General features: G+C 40.2%; 1 protein-coding gene across 6 annotated transcripts in view; it reads right to left on the bottom strand.

Annotated features, from left to right (window-relative positions):
• Positions 1-13,158: 13,158 nt before the first annotated feature.
• LOC104954127 (neural cell adhesion molecule L1-like protein) overlaps positions 13,159-18,511 on the bottom strand; it is a 54,590-nt gene continuing 49,237 nt past the window's right edge. For 5 of the 6 annotated variants that reach the window (XM_010781197.1, XM_010781198.1, XM_010781194.1 and 2 more), the window contains exon 26: positions 13,159-13,631. In XM_010781197.1, the coding sequence (XP_010779499.1) occupies positions 13,424-13,631 (208 nt within the window). In that variant the 3' untranslated portion in view covers positions 13,159-13,423. The remainder of the gene's footprint in view (positions 13,632-18,511) is intronic. The other variant, XM_010781199.1, reaches the window with a different exon arrangement.

The following is an 18,511-nucleotide window of genomic DNA, read 5'->3' as shown; positions in this document are numbered from 1 at the left end:
CAAAAAACTGCCATTTATACCCTATATCCGCCAGCGGGTAATATTTACCTCATTGAAAATGCAGCGTAAACATGACGTGTTGCTATAGCAACGCCTTATGTCTACTGCGGTTCCTTATAAATAGAGAGATAGATAGAGAGAGATAGATACTGTAGATATATATATATTGATAGATAGATAGAGAGATAGATATATAGTTATAGATCGTGTAACATCTTAGAGAATACAAGATCTTGGATGACTGAGCTCACGTTGAGGACGTAATGCATGTGTGCAGGTTACGTTCCAGTTGAATAAAGATGGACACTCGGAATGAGAGAAGTAGTCCGCATCGTCTGTTTATGTAGACAATTATATGTCCATAGAACAGAACATTACAGATGGATCAATAGATAGTTATAGATAGATAATATTGAGAGATTTGTACCTAAACAAAACACAAGTCTAACACCAAGCCTTTAAATCAGCACTTGTAGCGATATTTTATACTTCATGCTATCTGCACAAACTATATCATATGAAAACTGAGAGTCCACAGATTATATTGGTATAAATGTCATCCCTGTGCGATCAAAACTCACTGCTCTGTATGAGAAATAAAAGAACGTTGTACCTTGCAAATCAATAGCGGGTACATTTTACCCGTTGGCGGTTTTAGGTATACAAAGACCTCTGGCGGTTCTAGTGATAAGGGGTCATTTCCCAAAATGTTCCTTGTGTGGTTTATTCACCATTACAATAGCCCCACCTAAAATAATTTCCACCAGCCGCCACTGCAATAAAGCCATCGAAAATAATAGGATACAGCATTAAAAGTTATTCTGGGTCTTTGTGTCTCATAGCTCGGCTGTGTGTGTGGCACGACGAGCGCATTTTGTGTGAGCGAGCGAGAGAGTGAACGACAGAGCGCTAACGTACATAAGGAGTTGTTTCTACAACAAGGAGGAGGAGAGCTCTCTCTCCTGTCAGACAAATCGTTATCTCATGTAAACAAGTATTTCCAAGGCACACCTTTTATATGATCATTATAAAAAACAAGAGAATTACAGGTATGAAATAATTCCAACTCATACCATAGGACAGTAAAACAAAAATACAGTTTAAAATGGGAGTGATTAGTAAAATATGTGTAACAGTGTAAATAATGAATGTTTGTTTTATTAAATCCTGTTAAACTGGGACTACAGCCATAGTTTTGTAATTTTATTTTATTTTGAAAAGCCGCAGCCGGAAGCTAGTGTTGCGCTGAATGTGGTGCATTTTGGGAATCCGCCAGTGTTAGAGGATTCTTGGCTTTGGGTGAGTTGTTGCTCTGTTCACTCAGTTGTAAATATAATAATAATTGTGATCTACGTGTACTATTCTGTGTATAATCTATCCGCATTTATTGGTTATATTTTATGTTTAGCTAAATGTCTTTAGATTCCGTAGTGTATCACTTTTTAAAAGAATTGTACATAAAATGAGAGTGAGCCGTTTTTCAGCTAACTAGTTAGCCGCTAACGTCGTGGAGTACATGTGGCATTTACGTCACTGATGTGAAACTTTCCTTTGTAGAGCAACATCTCACTGTACTGTGGCTAAACTGTGGATCTGTGTGTCTATTCCATGGTCTGCGGGTATGTTTATTTTGAGCTGTTAAATGTTTTTATTGAATACTGTTCATCTAAGTAATTTGATTAATCTTTATTGTCACAATTACAAACTAAATTGATTTATGTTTGTAATAAATGTTATTGGGTTTCTTTATGTTTGTATTTAGAATCCTTTCTCTAAACAAATGATACCACTATACGATCACTTTAACAGTGTTAGAGGATTCTTAGCTTTGGAGCAACATCTCACTGTACTGTGGCTAAACTGTGGATCTGTGTGTCTATTCCATGGTTTGCAGAATAAAAGCTGATTGATATCTTAAACTGACTCTGGTGAAGTACAAGAAAGCAACAGCAAAGCAGGACCCAAGTGTCACACATGCATAGACTAGATGCAGCCTGAGCATGCAGCTGACTATAAACTAAATAGAGTCCCATTATGTGGCTTCACGAGATAAAAAACTAAACAGACATTCATTAATAAAAAAAGAGCCATACTATGCAACAAGCATTCTTAGGCTAAAGAAAGTAAATGGCGTTAGACTGCATTATTGGTTTAAAAAAATAGTTTAAAACATTACCAAAGTAGACAACACACACATGTAAGGTATACATTTTAACTCCACAGTCGCTGCAGCCACAAACACACATCAGCTATAAGCAAAGGAGACCCTCCTCTATGTACACCGAGTTTGTTATCATGTGTTGTTGTTGTTGTTTTTGTTGTTGTTGTTTTTGCACTCACCTGTGTGGACGAAATGTTTGAAACTACCAGGAAGTCCTGCCCAATCTGCTCCAGGTCCAATGTATGTGTTGTTAATTCATAATTGTACCAGTCCGACTGCGCTCGTCAAAGTTTCTAAACAGATTGACCTAAACGAGGATCTGCAGTCAGAATTTGCTGCCTCACATTATAGCCTTTAGCATGTTAGCAAGCTATAAAATGCACCTGCAGCACCGGGGTGTGTTTCATTTGCGATACGCGAGCGCTGGCCAGCTGGTGCCAATCATTTTTAAGTAGATGCACTTTGATACTTCACCAAGGTAGGCTGCATCTTTCTTTATTCTTTTACAATCTCACACAGTCTGTTATGACTTTTTCATGTGACTTTCTTAATGTTATGTAAAATAAACCAATTTTTTTAATCCCACTTCTTCCTCATTTAAAGTTTATTTGTGGTTCAGACAACGATTTAGTGCATTACTGCCACCAACTGGTACGTGAGTGTTTAACAATATCCAATAAGTAAAAACAAATATTAATTTACCGAATTAATAATTAAAACATATCATATTGTCTCAATCATCATATTGAAGGTAATGAAATAGTAACAAAGAGTTATTTTTGTAGGATGTATATCAGATTAAAATGTACCTTTATGTTTGTGAGGGTTTGAATCAGATGCTATATGTGTTCCTTTCCAAAAACACTCAGGGATAGCCAACTTTAATAACTAAGCTTTTTTTTCTTTTTTGAAATATTTTGTACTTTTTTTTATTACTATTGAGATGTTGATGTTTTTAAATATTTATGGTCTTTTTAATTTTATTGTACAATGCTGCTGCAACACAAACATTTCTCAACTTGGGATAAAAAAAGTATAACAATATAATACCTTATCTTAAGTTAAAAAACGATGGCAAGCTGTCCTACCGTTTGCATCACTTTTAGCCAAAAGTTGACATTTGTTGGGATGTTTGTTAAGCTCTGATAGGCAACTTTGGTGAAACCAGCAAGGGTAAACTAGATTTTTTTTAAATCAACCGGAAAAAATCCCAGCTCCTGGTTGCAGGCCTCCCTCCAAAGCCACTCCCCAAAACACATAAAGGTAACATAGCAGTCTATGGAAGGCTTCCTGACTACTGCTGGTGGATGAGTCCATAAAAGACTGTTTGGTCTTCACTACCTGTATCCAACCACATCGATGAGTGCACAGGCAGAGTGTTCACACAAATGTAGATCAATCCTGATTACAGCTGATAAAAAATAATGTTGACGTTCTGAAAGAAGATTGAAGTTCCCGCTTTTAAGCTCTGTCTTAATGCAATGACCAATTAACTTCAACTTGAAAAACGAAAGGTTCTGTCTGAACACAAATGAATAGATCTAGCTGCCCCTTGTCTGTTTTGTAATAAAAAAACCACTGTGGACACTCCTCAGTCATTGCATTATTGCTTTTCGCCTTCTTACTTTCTATTGCAATCTTTATTTATGTATTGTCATGCACTACTGTACGTACTTAGCAGCAGAAGGGAGAGATGGAGGGTAGGCATGGTTAACCATATACACATATAAAGTAGGTTTATATGTATTAGTGTGAGTTTATTTTTGCTGGATATTTCTGTTATATTTGCTTAGTTTTTCTTAAATGAACACAGAATGTATTCTTGTGTCCTACATTTTAAAACTCTTTGATGGAAAACCAGTTGATGGGAACACTTATTAAGCACTTCCAAACAAAGAGAAAGCAGCAGAGAATCCTGGGAGAACACACATCTGTCAGCAGTGTATTATTAAACATTATATAAGTTGTTGATTACAGGCGTTGAGTTAAACACAACACTCAAATTTAAATCATATGCATGATCTGTGATCGTAACATTTTGACATCTGCCTCATAGCCCCCAGATCTCTAAGTGCTGCACTGAACAATAAATCCTCATCAGGGACATCAGATGCCGTCCGTACTCTAACCATCAATCATCTGTTGCTAATTGCAGCTATTTATTTGAGAGTTCAGTAAGTGTGTTCCCAAAAGATACAAATTATTATCCACATGACGCAGTACTGCAACAGCATTTTACAGAGAAATCCACCAAAGACACATGTTTGTCTATAACATTGCAGCTGCTGTAAGGTAGTAACAGCAATGAACAATGTTGGTCGATCAGCCTGAGCTTTTAACAGATAGAAAACATTTTAACTGTGCCATCAGGAGACGCCATAATTATAATAAAGATGGAAATAAAGAAAGACAATAAGAGATAGATAACCCCAGACATAAACCCATCTGTGCTTATTGCTCCATTGTGTGCATGTGCGTGTGTGTGTTGTATGCTCAGCAGTAGTGATAAACAGCATGCAAAAGGATCAAGTATTTTCATGGTGTAGAGAGGGACATCGCCATTATAGTAATCAGTCGGTGTTGAGTGGAATTGAAAGAACCAAATATCCAGGCTCTCATGTTCGTGTTCCACCAGGATTTAAGAGTCGATTGTGTGATTATTTCTGGCCAAATAATGCCTTTTGCACCAGTTACAGTATACTTGCCATATTCTTCCATTATGCTCTCTCGCCATTTCACAACAAATTGTGATGTAAAAAAGACAACAAAATTGGAGGGAAACATCAAAACCTAACAAAAGTACATTGGGTATTATCCATGACAAAAATTCCAAGAAGGACGGCTCAGGGAGGAATTGCAACCAAACAAATCCAGTGAAAAATACCGTTTAGGAAATTTTAGGATATGGACACACTGCAGGTGAAAGTTTGTAGAAATCCAATTACTATATAACATTTCAAAACGATATATAATGTTAAAGCATCACTCAAAAACACAACAGTTTGTGTTTCATTTATTAACTGTTGTAGTTGACTTCTTATAGGTGCATCAAAGTATCTAGTTTAACTTGTGACATTAGCTTTACATTTGTTATGCTTATGGTTCATTATGCTTTAGCTTGCTTCAGCTCACACAACTCACAATAACAATTAATTTGAGCTTTCCAGCATGTTTCCACATTTCCACATGACAACCAAGCACTGTAAAATGCATCACACCAACGTGTTATGCTTCCATGGTGGGATTTCAATGAGTCACAATGAAAAAATGTTCACACATATGTTGGTGTGAACTTGTTGCATTTGTGCTGCAGAGTGCAAAGCATAATGTCATGTGAAGCAGCATGATGTTTCAGTGTGCATGAACCACTAAACCTACACTAATGGAAACATGGCAGGTGGAATCAGTTTCACCTAAACACACAGAAGCATGGCTCAGAATCAAGCTCTTTGTGTGTGTGTGTGTGTGTGTGTGTGTGTGTGTGTGTGTGTGTGTGTGTGTGTGTGTGTGTGTGTGTGTGTGTGTGTGTGTGTGTGTGTGTGTGTGTGTGTGTGTGTGTGTGTGTGTGTGTGTGTGTGTGTGTGTGTGTGTGTGTTTAGCAGGTGGCAACAGCATTCAGTCTTGACATGTCCCCAGTTGACGCCACCAGTATTAATGAAGTTCAGTGGTAACTGTGTTTTGGAGGCGGGTGGTTACACCTGTCTTTCCAATGCAGCTTTTATCATTCAATCTGTGCCCATTAGCCTGATTGCTGCGACCAGGGAGAAACAACCTGGAAAGCTTTTCAAAACATGATGAATGGTCAGATGTGAGCCTGGTGTAGGATTGCAAACTGCGGTGACTGAAATGAAAATGTAACAGAATTTGCTCTATCATTATAGATACATCTGGAAAACCACATTTGACAAACCACTGTCAATGTTTCCATCAAAATAATTGTTGTAATAAATCACAACACAGTAGCTTCTCCTGAGAAACCCTCCCAATCATACTTTATCATGGTTTATTTACTTCTTCAAGTGGGTTATTGCACCAAAGGGGTCCACTCTGACCCACTTACATCTCTGCGTGATAATTTCTCATTTCAAACTTTTAGCCAAGTTTTATTAGTTTATTTTGGGACATTTAAAGTTTTCCTTGTTTCTGGGCTTTTTCGGCGGTCCAGTTGTGTGTTAAATTATTTGACATGTACACCAGGATCAAAAGCCCTAATGCATCTTATTCGGCCCTGTGTGTTATGCAAATGTAGGTGTTTTAATGAAGGCGCAATGAATAATTCAGGAGTGGTGTTCCACAAGAAGCGCACCGCAGGAACAAATTCATAGAAAAAAATAATTGCTTAGGAAAAATAAAAATTGACATTGAAGTATCTCTCCCATCTGTTTGATATCCAGGGCTTCTCATCACTTGCTTATTAACAAACGTCTGCAAACTGAAATAACTCTTTTGATTAGTTTCTAAAGCACTCTGTGTCCACTTCTCTCTTTCCGCAGCCTGCCTTTTGTACTTTAATAAGACAAAAACAGAATATCAGGGTTAGCTTTCAAACTCAATTTATCTTTTTTTTCTTTTAGGAAGGGGTTATTTATATACAGTAATACCAGAGTCTGATTACTGCCAAGGATAAGAAAGAAAAGAACACACTGCTGCACTTCATGTTCTGATCATTTGAGTTGCTATTAACAAGGACCAAAAATAAAACTAAAAGCATCACAGTGGGAGAGTGTTCAAACATGAACAAATAAGAAAGTAATTTTTCATTATGTTACATTAGCTGTGTACATGTTAATTGTCACAAGGCCCTGTCGCAGAGACTTGGAGCTTCTGATCGCGGTTTGTGCCAAGTTGTTTCTTTGACTCATTCAACACCCACACATCACTAACAAGAATCGTATCTATACCTCAGGCAGTAGTCTCGATTAAATCCTTTTCTAGATCTAACTCAAGATGTTTTGACCTAAAACAGCCCAGACTGCATTTCTGAATGAGACGCACACCTGAGCTGCTTCAAATCATCATTCATCATGAGTTGTCATTATCTGAATGACAAAGTAACAGCGTGAGCATCGTTTTCACCATCTGTACTCGCTGCCACTCACTTAGAGGTAGAGTAATGAAAAGCAAACACAGTACAACTGAACATGCCACTGTCCACTTTGTTCTAGGCAGATGTCTCTAAAGCGCCCCCCTGGTCTCTGACACAGACAGGCTGACTTTGTAATCATATTACCGATGTATGTCTCATTAGTTTCTGCCATGGCTGAGTGTCCCTGCCTCATCCTGCTCTCTCTCTCTCTCTCTCTCTCTCTCTCTCTCTCTCTCTCTCTCTCTATTGCTGGCTGGTATTTGAGAGTGTCTGGGCTTGCATCTAAAGCAGTTTACCGGGGAAATAATAGCCCTCTAAAAGGATTATCTGTATGCAGAATCATCCTATTCCATTTGCATTCTAGTGAGACAAATTACATTTGAGCAGAAGGTGAGTCTAGCACCATGTTGAGATGACAAAGAAATGAGCAGAAGCGGGAGGAGGACGCCTGAGACCTGAAATTAGATAGGAGTTACTGTGACTGGAAGAACTTTCATTTCAGATATTGATGCATTTAGATTTATTTTAGTTTATGCAGTTACAAGACAGGAATAATTTGTTAGAGACAAAGCACATTTAGACAGTATTAATAGCAGCATCTTGAATGTACGTCTAGACATTCTTGACTGAACATCTATGTCTTTTTCCTGTTAGTCTGCTTGGGCTTTCAATAAAAAAGGTGAGCGTGGCCATTCATCCCATATCCACTTCAAAATATGCAGACAAAGAGTGAAGGCCGCTGGAGGAATATGCCAGATAAAAACACTGTCATACTGATTGTGAGTCAAGGTCATGAGCCATCTTTCTGAGCTGCTTTTCTTCTTCTGCATTGCTGCTGAAGCATGTTTTGAATAAAGAGCCTGCAGTCAAATAACCTTCAATACACCACCCCTTTTTTCTCTACCCACTCTTAACCCATTTATATGGTGAAGTGCTCAAAGCTCATCCTTGAGAGCGTTTGCGTGTGTTGCTTTCAATAGGCCCCGGAAAACTCTTTGTCCCTTTTAGAAAGCGGGAGCTGTGACATTGGTCACAACTCCTGATGCAGATTCCTTTGCAAATGCTTTAAAACCCACCAACAAATAGAAGGTTTTCCATAGGAGCATCTCTGGAATACCTATCACAGTTCCCCTCTCGTTGAACTCGCTGGTGTTCATTATTGATGATACCTTCATGGCCACCGTGTTACCTTCTTCTTGACTGGGTATTCACAGCGTCGACTCAACATCTTGCACCCTAAGAAAATGTAAATCTTCCCTCCATGCTTCACTTCTTACACTGCCCTTTCAGCGTCTTCAGTTGGTTTAAGATTGATGCAACGCTGAGGGCTGAACTCACAGCATGTGTCAGTATGCTATCGATTTCCTCCCACCAGGCAATTGCCAGGCTACTTAGCCTAAATATTAGCTCAGATCAAATTGACTAAAAGGGAGTGATCCGCTTTAAACTCAGATATATGGGTGTGTGCAGTGCAACAAATAAGGCTGTTCCATTTAACATGAAACCATGTAAACTTCCTGACCTTTGCTCTTTAGAAAACAGGGCTATTATGACTATTGAAAGGTTTTATAAAAGGGTCACCTGCAGGTTCTCCAAATAGATTTAGCGGAGCAAGACATCTCTAGTGTGACACTCATGGATTCGACTGGAGTAATCTTTTGTTGTTGTTTAGAGGTTTTAACATTCTCCGGAGAAAGCAATTTTAAAATGGATGAGGGCGTAATCCCTGATAATACAGGGATTACCTCTTTAAATGACCTTTATCTTGCCATGAGGCATGGAGTGCTTTTCAACTCCACTATCCAAAGTCTGGTTTGATTACGGCTACAATGCCTATTTATAATCACCAGGGCCCAGGAGTTCAAAACTTTTAATCTCAATCAGATCCGATCAGATTTTGAAATCCCATTTTTTGTGATCCAGGATCAGACAAGTCGGCCAAATGTTGTCCCTGGAGTTCAAAGCAATTCAGGATAGGATCAGCCTGATCCAGATTACGATTTTTCAAGAGGACTAGATCCTGAATATCAGTGCTTTAATCCTACCGATCGCCATCTAGTGGACATGAAAAATAATACAAGGAAGACAAGAGACCACATTGCAGAGACATCTATAATGTCTAATTATATTTTTTTATTTGAAAGGTGATGACAGATGATGGACTTCTTTTTTGTTGAAGATATTTTTACTTTAATCTAAATTACATTTGTGATTGACAATCTTTGCTGTGATACTTTTATGAGCATAAACATTTATGTCATCAACATTTGGTTGAAAACAAAATAGGCCACCACAAACGTGAGCAAAAATGGAAAAAATAAAATGTATTTCCCATGAAGGCTAAAAATTGTAAATTATTTCAGTTAACAAACTTTGCCATCTTATTTAAATTGAAACATATTTTAAAATAAATTGTACAGTACATTTTGCTCTGGTAATCCACTGGAAATCCACCCCTCTGGTGGGATCAGGNCCCCCCTCCTCTTCCTCCCTCCTCTGCCTCCTCAGCATAAGCCTCATCTGGTGGTCGTTCCTCGCTGCAGACGCCATGGCGGCCACCATGGCGACGGTGGCGGCCACGCTGCTGCTGGCGGGCGTGGGGGGACGCAGAGTGTATTCCTTGAAGTCGTCTTCAGCGAGGACGGAGTGCAGGATGGAGGCGAAGGGCTGCTTGCAGAGCGGGCACTCGGCCTTGCTGTGAGACCACTCCTGGATGCAGGGGAAGCAGAACCGGTGCAGGCAGCGGTCCAGATACGCCAAGTTGTTAAACCGGTCCAGGCAGATGGGACACTTTGAGTCTGGAGACGCCTCCTCTGGCACCGGAAGAGACGAGGAGGAGGAGGAGGAGGAGGAGGAGGCGAGAGGAAGAGGAGGAGGAGGAAGAGGAGGAGGAGGTGAGGATGAAGAGGGAGTGGGAGTATTGGGGGTGCTTTTCTTCTTCCTCCTGCTGCTGCTGCGAACGCCTCGGCTTCGCTCCTCTTCCTCCACAGGTTCAGTACTTCCTGTCGTTGAAGCCGCCGTGTTGTTGTCTCGAATACGAACGCGCAGCTTCATCCTGGTGGGCGCCATCTGCTGGAGACACACGGGATTAAGATTACACTTCATAGATATGGCACAGGGTGTGGGTTTGAAAAGAATATCTCCAGGGCCCAGGAGTTCAACACTTTGAATCTCAATCAGATTTTGAAATCCCATGTTTTGTGATCCAGGATCAGCCCGATCCAGATTCAGACTTCTCAAGATGACTAGATCCTGAATATCAGTGCTTTAATTCTACCGGTCTCCATCTAGTGGACATGAAAAGAAATACAAGGAAGACAAGAGACCACATTGCAGAGACATCTATAATGTCTAATTCTATTTTTAAAATTTGAAAGGTGATGACAGATGATGGACTTTTTTACTTTAATCTAAATTACATTTGTGATTGACAATCTTTGCTGTGATACTTTTATGAGCATAAACATTTGTGTCATCAATATTTGGTTGAAAACAAAATAGGCCACCACAAACGTGAGCAAAAATGGAAAATAAAATGAAGGCTAATAAATTATGTATTATTGATGTTAACACACTTTGCCATCTTATTTAAATTGAAACATATTTCTAAATAAATGGTACAGTACATTTTGCTCTGGTAATCCACTGGAGATCCAGCCCTCTGGTGGGGTCAGGAGGATCCAGTTTTTTGGGATCAAACTGATCCCAATCCTGTGTTGTCGGTTTGAACTACCCGTTTTGAAGATTTGATCCAGATTAAAGCTTTTATTGGATTTCCTGATCTGATCGGATATGAAAGTGATCCTAATCCTGTTTTTTGGTTTTGAACTCCCCAAAATCCAAATCTGATTTGATCAGATAGGGATTAAAAGTTTTGAACTCCTGGGCCCTGGCTATAGACAGGCTACAGGGAGGCTGTGCAGTGTATTCAAAAAAGAAGATAAGGGCCTCTAAGGTATTTTAGAGATATGCAATAAGTCCAGTTAAAGGAGTGAAAGGATGTAAAATAAAATAAACCCGTTTATGTGACTTTGTGAATCGTCCTGCGTTTGGATTATGTTCTGTTTTAGTGACAGTGGTTCACTTTTGGTTTGTTTTGGGACAAATAATGATGGTGAATAAGCGAAAAAATCTTACTGAACCATGAAGACTCAGAAATAATGGAGTGAATCAGAGGGGATGTTGGGCTGTTTTAGAGGCTTCCACCAAATGATGGATGAGTCAATCATCTCCCATCTTTGCAAGTTGGGATTTCTGCCTCGTCAAAGGTGCTATATTTTCCCTCAGAAAATGAAGGGGAGAACGAGCGCTGCTTTGTTTCAAATAATTGGAGCCATGGGATCTGGTTCCAATTATCTGAACCCAAGTAATAGGAAGGATTGACTACAATGTTAACTATACTTCAGAGCTGGACTTGCTATCATATAACTTTTTTTTATTTTGGTTTGAAGACAAAGCTCTCTTTATTTTGGACTGTTGTTTTTCTCATGTTTACTGTGTGGGAGGATTTTGTCTTTAATATCTTGAAATAAACTCATACAACATGCAGTTTAGTTGTTAAAAGTTTCTGTGGACCAAATGTATTCTCACTTCGATATGAAACACAGTCCTCTGTGATACGCCTTCACACATCTAACTGGATCTCTTAAGTTTTCAAACATCTTCTTTCTTTTAGAAAGTCTTTATATCTTAAAACAACTCAGTGATCAATCTTAGACATAGAAAATGAGCCTCTAGCGAGTTAAACACTTTAGTACTCTGTAGCAGGCAATGCTACTGAATCCTGTTTATTTGGTTAAGTAACACTTTTGAATTGGACCAATCTCAACTTTACTTGTATCCTTGATTAATATTTCAGCAACATGCATTATGCATGAGAGGATTCACTGCATGTATTTTGGATAAAAAAGTATATTTTGGGGATTTGCTATGTGTTTGATCTTTGAGAATAGCTTAATTTAGCCATGTTTGTATCATATCACTCGGCGCTTCGTATTATTTTGTAAATAGCCAAAAACCCAGGAATACATTTTTTCCTAGACTATATTCACATTCAATGTTCAGGGGAAGGACATCTCAACTTGAAAGTGAGCTTACCAGATAAGTGGATGCTTTTTAATTTACAAAAAGGAGCAGCAAATGGAGTCTGATGAATCATTGCACCGAGTTTAAATAATAATTGGAAGGGAAGTACTGATCATTAATAATTTCCAGAAAATAAATATCCCAGCTGCTTGATCGTTTAAAGGAATGTAGTGTGATTCATACTGCAATATCCAGCGGAATAAAGGCACATGATTAAAAAAGTCAAAAATAAATAAGAGTATGACAAATTGCTTCAGTTTAAAAACTCCCTCTTCATTACTGGGGCCTGAAGGTGAAAGCTCACCAATTTAAAGTTTTGATAAGTTCCTTAGATAAATGCATTCATGATTCCACTGCAGAGCTGAATGCAGCAATACACATATCACTCCAACCACCTTGCTAAACAACTTACAATATATATACCGTTGCTTGTAATTTGATACTTTGATTTGTAATTGTAATCTTATGTTTACGTTTGTGTCTCCTGATTGATGTTAATGGCAATGTACAATTAAAAATATAATAAAAAATACACATATTTTGAACTGTCATACATTTGCATATTATAACATATCAGAAACAAAAACATCATATATATATATATATATATATATATATACATATTTAAATATAATACAGTAATGGGCAGTAAAGCATTTATGACTATGTTGATTCCACTGTGTAATAAATGAATCAACTTAGTTTCGAGATGCATATGTATTTCTAATGTCTGTCATCCTCAGAGTTTTCTCATCGTACGAAATAATTATTGGTGTTCTACCTTTTGCAAAATTAACAATCAATATACACAGCTGAAGATCGTGGCTGATCGGTACAAAAAACACTTTAATAATCTTGAAAAACTCAAAAGATACAGTTAATTCTCTTACAGTATATACAACAACTCTTGATTTGATCTGTATGGTGGGTGTATTTTTCCTTTTCCAGTCCCTGAGCCAAACTTCTGCACATTTGAGTAATTTTTATTCCCCCGTATTTAAATACTCTAGCTATATTTGATGCCAGGGAAGCTGAATTTGAAAAGTATCTTGAAAGGATTTGAAGTAGACCGTTGCATTTGGAGCCTGGCTTTATGCAGTGACTGGTCTGGGTCCACTGGGCTCGCTAACAGAGCCTCCGTGCCTGCGATCGGAATATTCTCCGATAAATGAACCGTCCTCGTTGAATTCTCGTCCGCCGTCGGCATAGTCGACCATGCTGTCTCTGCTGACGCCGTCCCCCATCGCGCCATTCAGGGAACACACGCTACTGCCCTTCAGTGGCTTCTCTTCGCTGTCACTGCCATCAAAGACAACACAGAAGGATGGTCAGGGTCAGTGCATATGTTCAGAGGCAATATGACACTAAGAGGCTGACACACGATATCACATATAGCCACACAGAGACACCGGCATACAGAGCGTGTACAGTACATACAGACTATTAAATGCTTGGGTGCACTAACACACGCACACAAAGCGAGGTCTTATGGTTTCAATACATCAATACAGGGTGGTAGTCACGGGTGGATGCGGCGGCAACACAGCGGGAAAGGGAGCACAAGGGAGGCGGGGAGGGCTTGCTACAAACACTTCACTAATTGCTAATTGCCAAGGCTTCAAGACCAAAGGCAATTTCAAATCTCTTTAGAACCAGCGATGGAAATTGCCAGAGTGCAGTGAGAAAGAAGACGAGTTGGAGTTGTGTGTATGTGTGTGTGGGGAAGAGGGGGTTTGGATTGAGAAAGGCAGAAGGAGAGGAGGGTAAGAGGTGGGGCATATGCAATCCCAGACAAACAGCCTGTCACTCCCTGTATTCCCGGGGGCCCCACACGAGGGCCGAGGAGATTAGCCAATTTAAGGCTGGGCAACTGGCCAACTCGCAGGTGTCTCACTACAAGACGCAGGGTCACCTCAAAACACTGAGGATATTTTCCCTGCTTGTTCTCTTTCTTAATTCCCGAAACCAGCCATGTTTGGAAACCTCTCTCTCTCCTTGGGTTTAGTATTCATAACGTGGAGCGCTTGCGTTCAGAGACAACGCTCAGGTGTCTCGTATGTGATAGTGCCCTTTGAGTCTCACTGTAGTTGACATCTGTGTCATCTACAAGCTCATCATTTCAAGCAGCATTTTGGAGAAGAAATATGCTTCAAGTTAAGATTACAAATCGGGTCTCCTTCACAAGGATTTTTTAATAACCAAACTTATCTCTCCTATTCCATGAGGCCGTTTACCATGCAAGCCACATAAGGTCCGCATTTAAACTCTTATCAAACCTCCTTTTTTCTGGCGACTCTAGAGCGCTGAAGATAAGTGGCTGTTATCTAAGAGCAGAGGAATGCAATAGCCGCCGCAGCCCGCCCACAGTGACTTTGAATACTCTGATAAAATGGGGCTGAGGGCCTTCGAGCCCCAGCTCTCACTCAGGCCCTTGGTCCGCATCCAGCTCTGTCTCAGCTGTTGCTGTGGAAAGGCTTTCCCGGAGCCTCTCAAACAGGTGAGAGATGGAGGCACATCACCAGGCAGACTGTAATTAAATTTGTTTCGCCATTGACCCGTGCTGACTCTGGTTTGGGGGCAGCCCAGAAACCTCATGTGGAAGGAGGATTTTATTTCCCCCTCTTTGCACCTGAAGTTGTATTTATGTTAGTGTAAAGGTGACTGAAGGAGAGCTTGTCCACATTGGCTGCCATCTGCCTAACTGACGATGAAAGCCAAGATGAAAGAAAGTACAAATAAAATTCAGCTGTGGAAAAAATTGCATTACACTGTTGGTTAACAGCCTGCTCCAGCTACGACACCTGCTGTTCTCGCAGTGGACAGAGGGGCAAGAGAGCAGAGGGCTGCCTCCGAAGAGAAATCGTCTGAAGCCTAATTACCACTTGTCAGCTCCCCAGACACGTGGCATACCAGTGGGTGGTCTATTGCTGTCAGAGATTCAAAGGGCACCAGAGAGCCCTGAAACCAGCTCTATAGCCAGGCAAACAACATCATAGTGAGGCTAATAGCACTCTGGGGGAACAGTAGGCAGAACAAGCTCATGAAAGAAACCATGAGAGGCGTTATAAACAGGTAGCCAAACATCTGCATCATCTCACAAACTCATATTAGCAGTTTCCCTTGCCTCATGAGCTCCAACTTGAACTTTGTATCAGAGTTCAAATCAACAGCACAATATTTATTACTTTGGACAACTACATGTTGTAACACAACATTACAAAATAATCACATCAATCATGTTCATCAATGAAAGTTAATGTGTGATCAAATTGGGTTATCTCCCAGCATTACATGTTACTTTCTTGGGTTTTTCATCAATGTTAAACCTGACAAAATAACAATGCTTAACGTTTGGTGGAAATCTTCACCGTAATCAGTGAGCCCTTGGTTTTCCATTGTTATTACAAAAATGCTATGTAGTTGTAAACAAGGCTGTGGAAAATGCATCCTTTCCTTTTCAACAGAATTACAGTCTTGGCAATAATCGCAGAAATGCAATTGGCAGCAACCACGCAGTTGTGAGTAATCATGTACTGAATAATATGATTACGAGCAGAATCAAAGCGGACAGAAGAGGCTATTTTAGGTGATTTCTCTTGCGTGTGCACAAACAAATACACCATTGTCACACAGTTTCTGCAGTGCTGTCAGGCAAAATAGGATCATCCCATTTCCCTAAACTGTCACCGTAGCAGCTTAACAATGCAAACAATAGAAAATCAAGAGCTATTGTAAAGTAAAACAGCTGTCTGCTTTTGGCTTAAAGGCTCAGTTTTTCCACACATTTTCTATGCTTTCGTTATGCCTGTATTATTGAATGTAAGATATTTCCCATCAGAAATGACTATACATCATTAATCAATTTACGTGTTTACAGTGGGAAGATGTAAAGCAATAAAAAATGTGGCCTTCATTTGAATGTTCCACAGCACACACTAATCCACAAGGTAAATCAGGGTTTAAAAGTAAGTCTGTCAAAACTCCAGTTAAGCAGAGGTACTCAAATACATCTTTATACATTAGTGTCGCTTTGAACATAACCTTAATGGGGTCAGTCGGATGCTGATGTAAGAGCTTAAATAAGTAATATCATTACAGCTGTTGTCTAAGAAATGCTTTGCTAAGTGGGGTCACACTACCACCATTCGTTATGCTCCATCCTGCCATTTACTTCAAGTAAAGCGAATTCAGAAACAAAACAACAAGTTTCATGTTTAGATGTGAGCTCCAGCCCTTCGGGATACACTGCTTGAGAAGTAACTAAACTTAACTAAACCAGTTATTTTATTGTAGAGACAGAGTTGAAACGGGGAGATGGAGGAAATGACATGCTGCAAATGGTCCTTCACTTGGGGATAAACCCTAGATGGGCCAGCTCTACCAATTGAGCTACAGTGTAAGACGGACAACCTTTAATAAGTTTTGAACTCTGCAATAAAAGTGTATGGCCTGAAAGTAAAACGATTTATATATGTATTTTAAAGGTCACCTATTATGCAAAATCCACTTTTTCATGTCTTTTATAAATAAATATGTGTTCCCTTTGTGTAAAAAGATTCTGAAAGTTTCAGGAAAAAAGATTCTCTCCCTTTCTGTCCTGATAATGAGCTGATCAGATTTGGGCCCTTTGTGATGTCACAACTTGTTTCGCAAGAGCCTCGAGACAAACAACAGAAAAGGGAAAGAAACCGAAAGGTACTTGTCTGTCTTAGAGGAGTACGGTCGAGCTTTGTAATAGAAAACACGGGCGGGAAAAGAACCGAATCGGGCGGTCCGGCACACTATCCCGTTCAGTGGTATGAGAACATAGATTGAGCCGGGTCTTTACGGAACTTGATGGACCGCGCACTAAACTTTGGAAACCGGATTACTTCAATTGACGGCCAATAACTACCGAGTAATGTAACTAGGTAAAAGTTCCTGGAAACGGTGTATTGCTGAGGACCCACAAATGCCGTCACTATTCCGACAGTCGAGTGGGACGACGCATAAAGCAGGCGTAGGGAGAGTGCATAAGAACGGGTTAGGTGAGGATACCAAGGTGTGTAGCGCCCCACGAGGCAGACAAAGTAGCGGGTGCCTCAAAAGGTTCCGTCGGGGTTAGAGTATAATGTGTAGACCTATGGAGAAGTTATGTCTAGCACAGACATCAACAACGCGTACGTTATCCTCATACGGTTCTTGAGAAGACAATACCGGGTCCGGACCTCAGTTGAGTGCTTACTTTTAAACTGTCGACCCGTACGAGTTGAACACAGCCACGAAGTAGGCGTCGTTCCACTTATCGGGGGCTACTTTTAGAAAAGGGAAAAAAGGTGTTCGACAAGAAAATCTAACACCCTTTACGGAACCAGATGTGCCAAGTCGTTGCCCACCAAAATGACGAGTCGAGTGCAAACTTTTATCACCCCGAAAACGAGACCCCGTGTGGCCACAGTGTTTAAATTCGATGTCAAAAACTAATTTTGAGAGGAGACATTTTCCCGGGCCCGACTAAAAAACGTTGAAGAAGACGGTGTCTATTTGAATCGGAAACTGTTCGCGGAAGCGAAACACTAACCAAAACACTTGTCTCGTGACGGCCCTGAATTCTGAAGCAAAAATTAAGAAGGTGGAAGACATCGAAACAAGTACAGGTATAAGAACAGAATAAGAAACCAGCAAAGAACTGCAAAGTACACGAGAATCTAGATATAAATAAAGTAAAGCCGGGTGAAAGAGGTGTGTCTTCTGTGGTGTCGCGAAACGGACAAATGGGAGGTCACTTGTACATGAGAAACGGAGGGGTGGTACCGAAATTGGGGGACAAGAGTGGCAGGGTGGATAAGGCAAATCGGTAATAACCCTCGCCCCAACGACTTTCAACTGTAACGGGGACTTACACTACTGATTGGCTTCGGCTCCGGGGTGAACGCCGCGACGTCACCTCAAGCCCGCATGCAACCGTAACACCCTTTACATTCAGAACACACGCACGTTGTTTGTGTTCGTCCGCCCCGACACCGGAACGCCCGGCATAGTATTATGATTAGTTTTATAGTAGGCCCCCGTTCTACTAAGTAAGCGCCCGGACCTAGACCGGGCGCCCGGAGACTGAACCTGTGGGACCAAATTATCTTGTGTTACCACGAGATCCCTCCTTAAGTCCACTATTTCCACCCGCCCAAATGGGGGTAACA

Source organism: Notothenia coriiceps, unplaced genomic scaffold (genome assembly GCF_000735185.1).
Source record: "Notothenia coriiceps isolate Sejong01 unplaced genomic scaffold, NC01 NC01_scaffold00022862, whole genome shotgun sequence".
In the NCBI taxonomy this organism is placed as follows: Eukaryota; Metazoa; Chordata; class Actinopteri; order Perciformes; family Nototheniidae; genus Notothenia; species Notothenia coriiceps.
The sequence above is the reverse complement of the archived record's forward strand: the minus strand, read 5'-3'. Positions and strand labels throughout refer to the sequence as shown.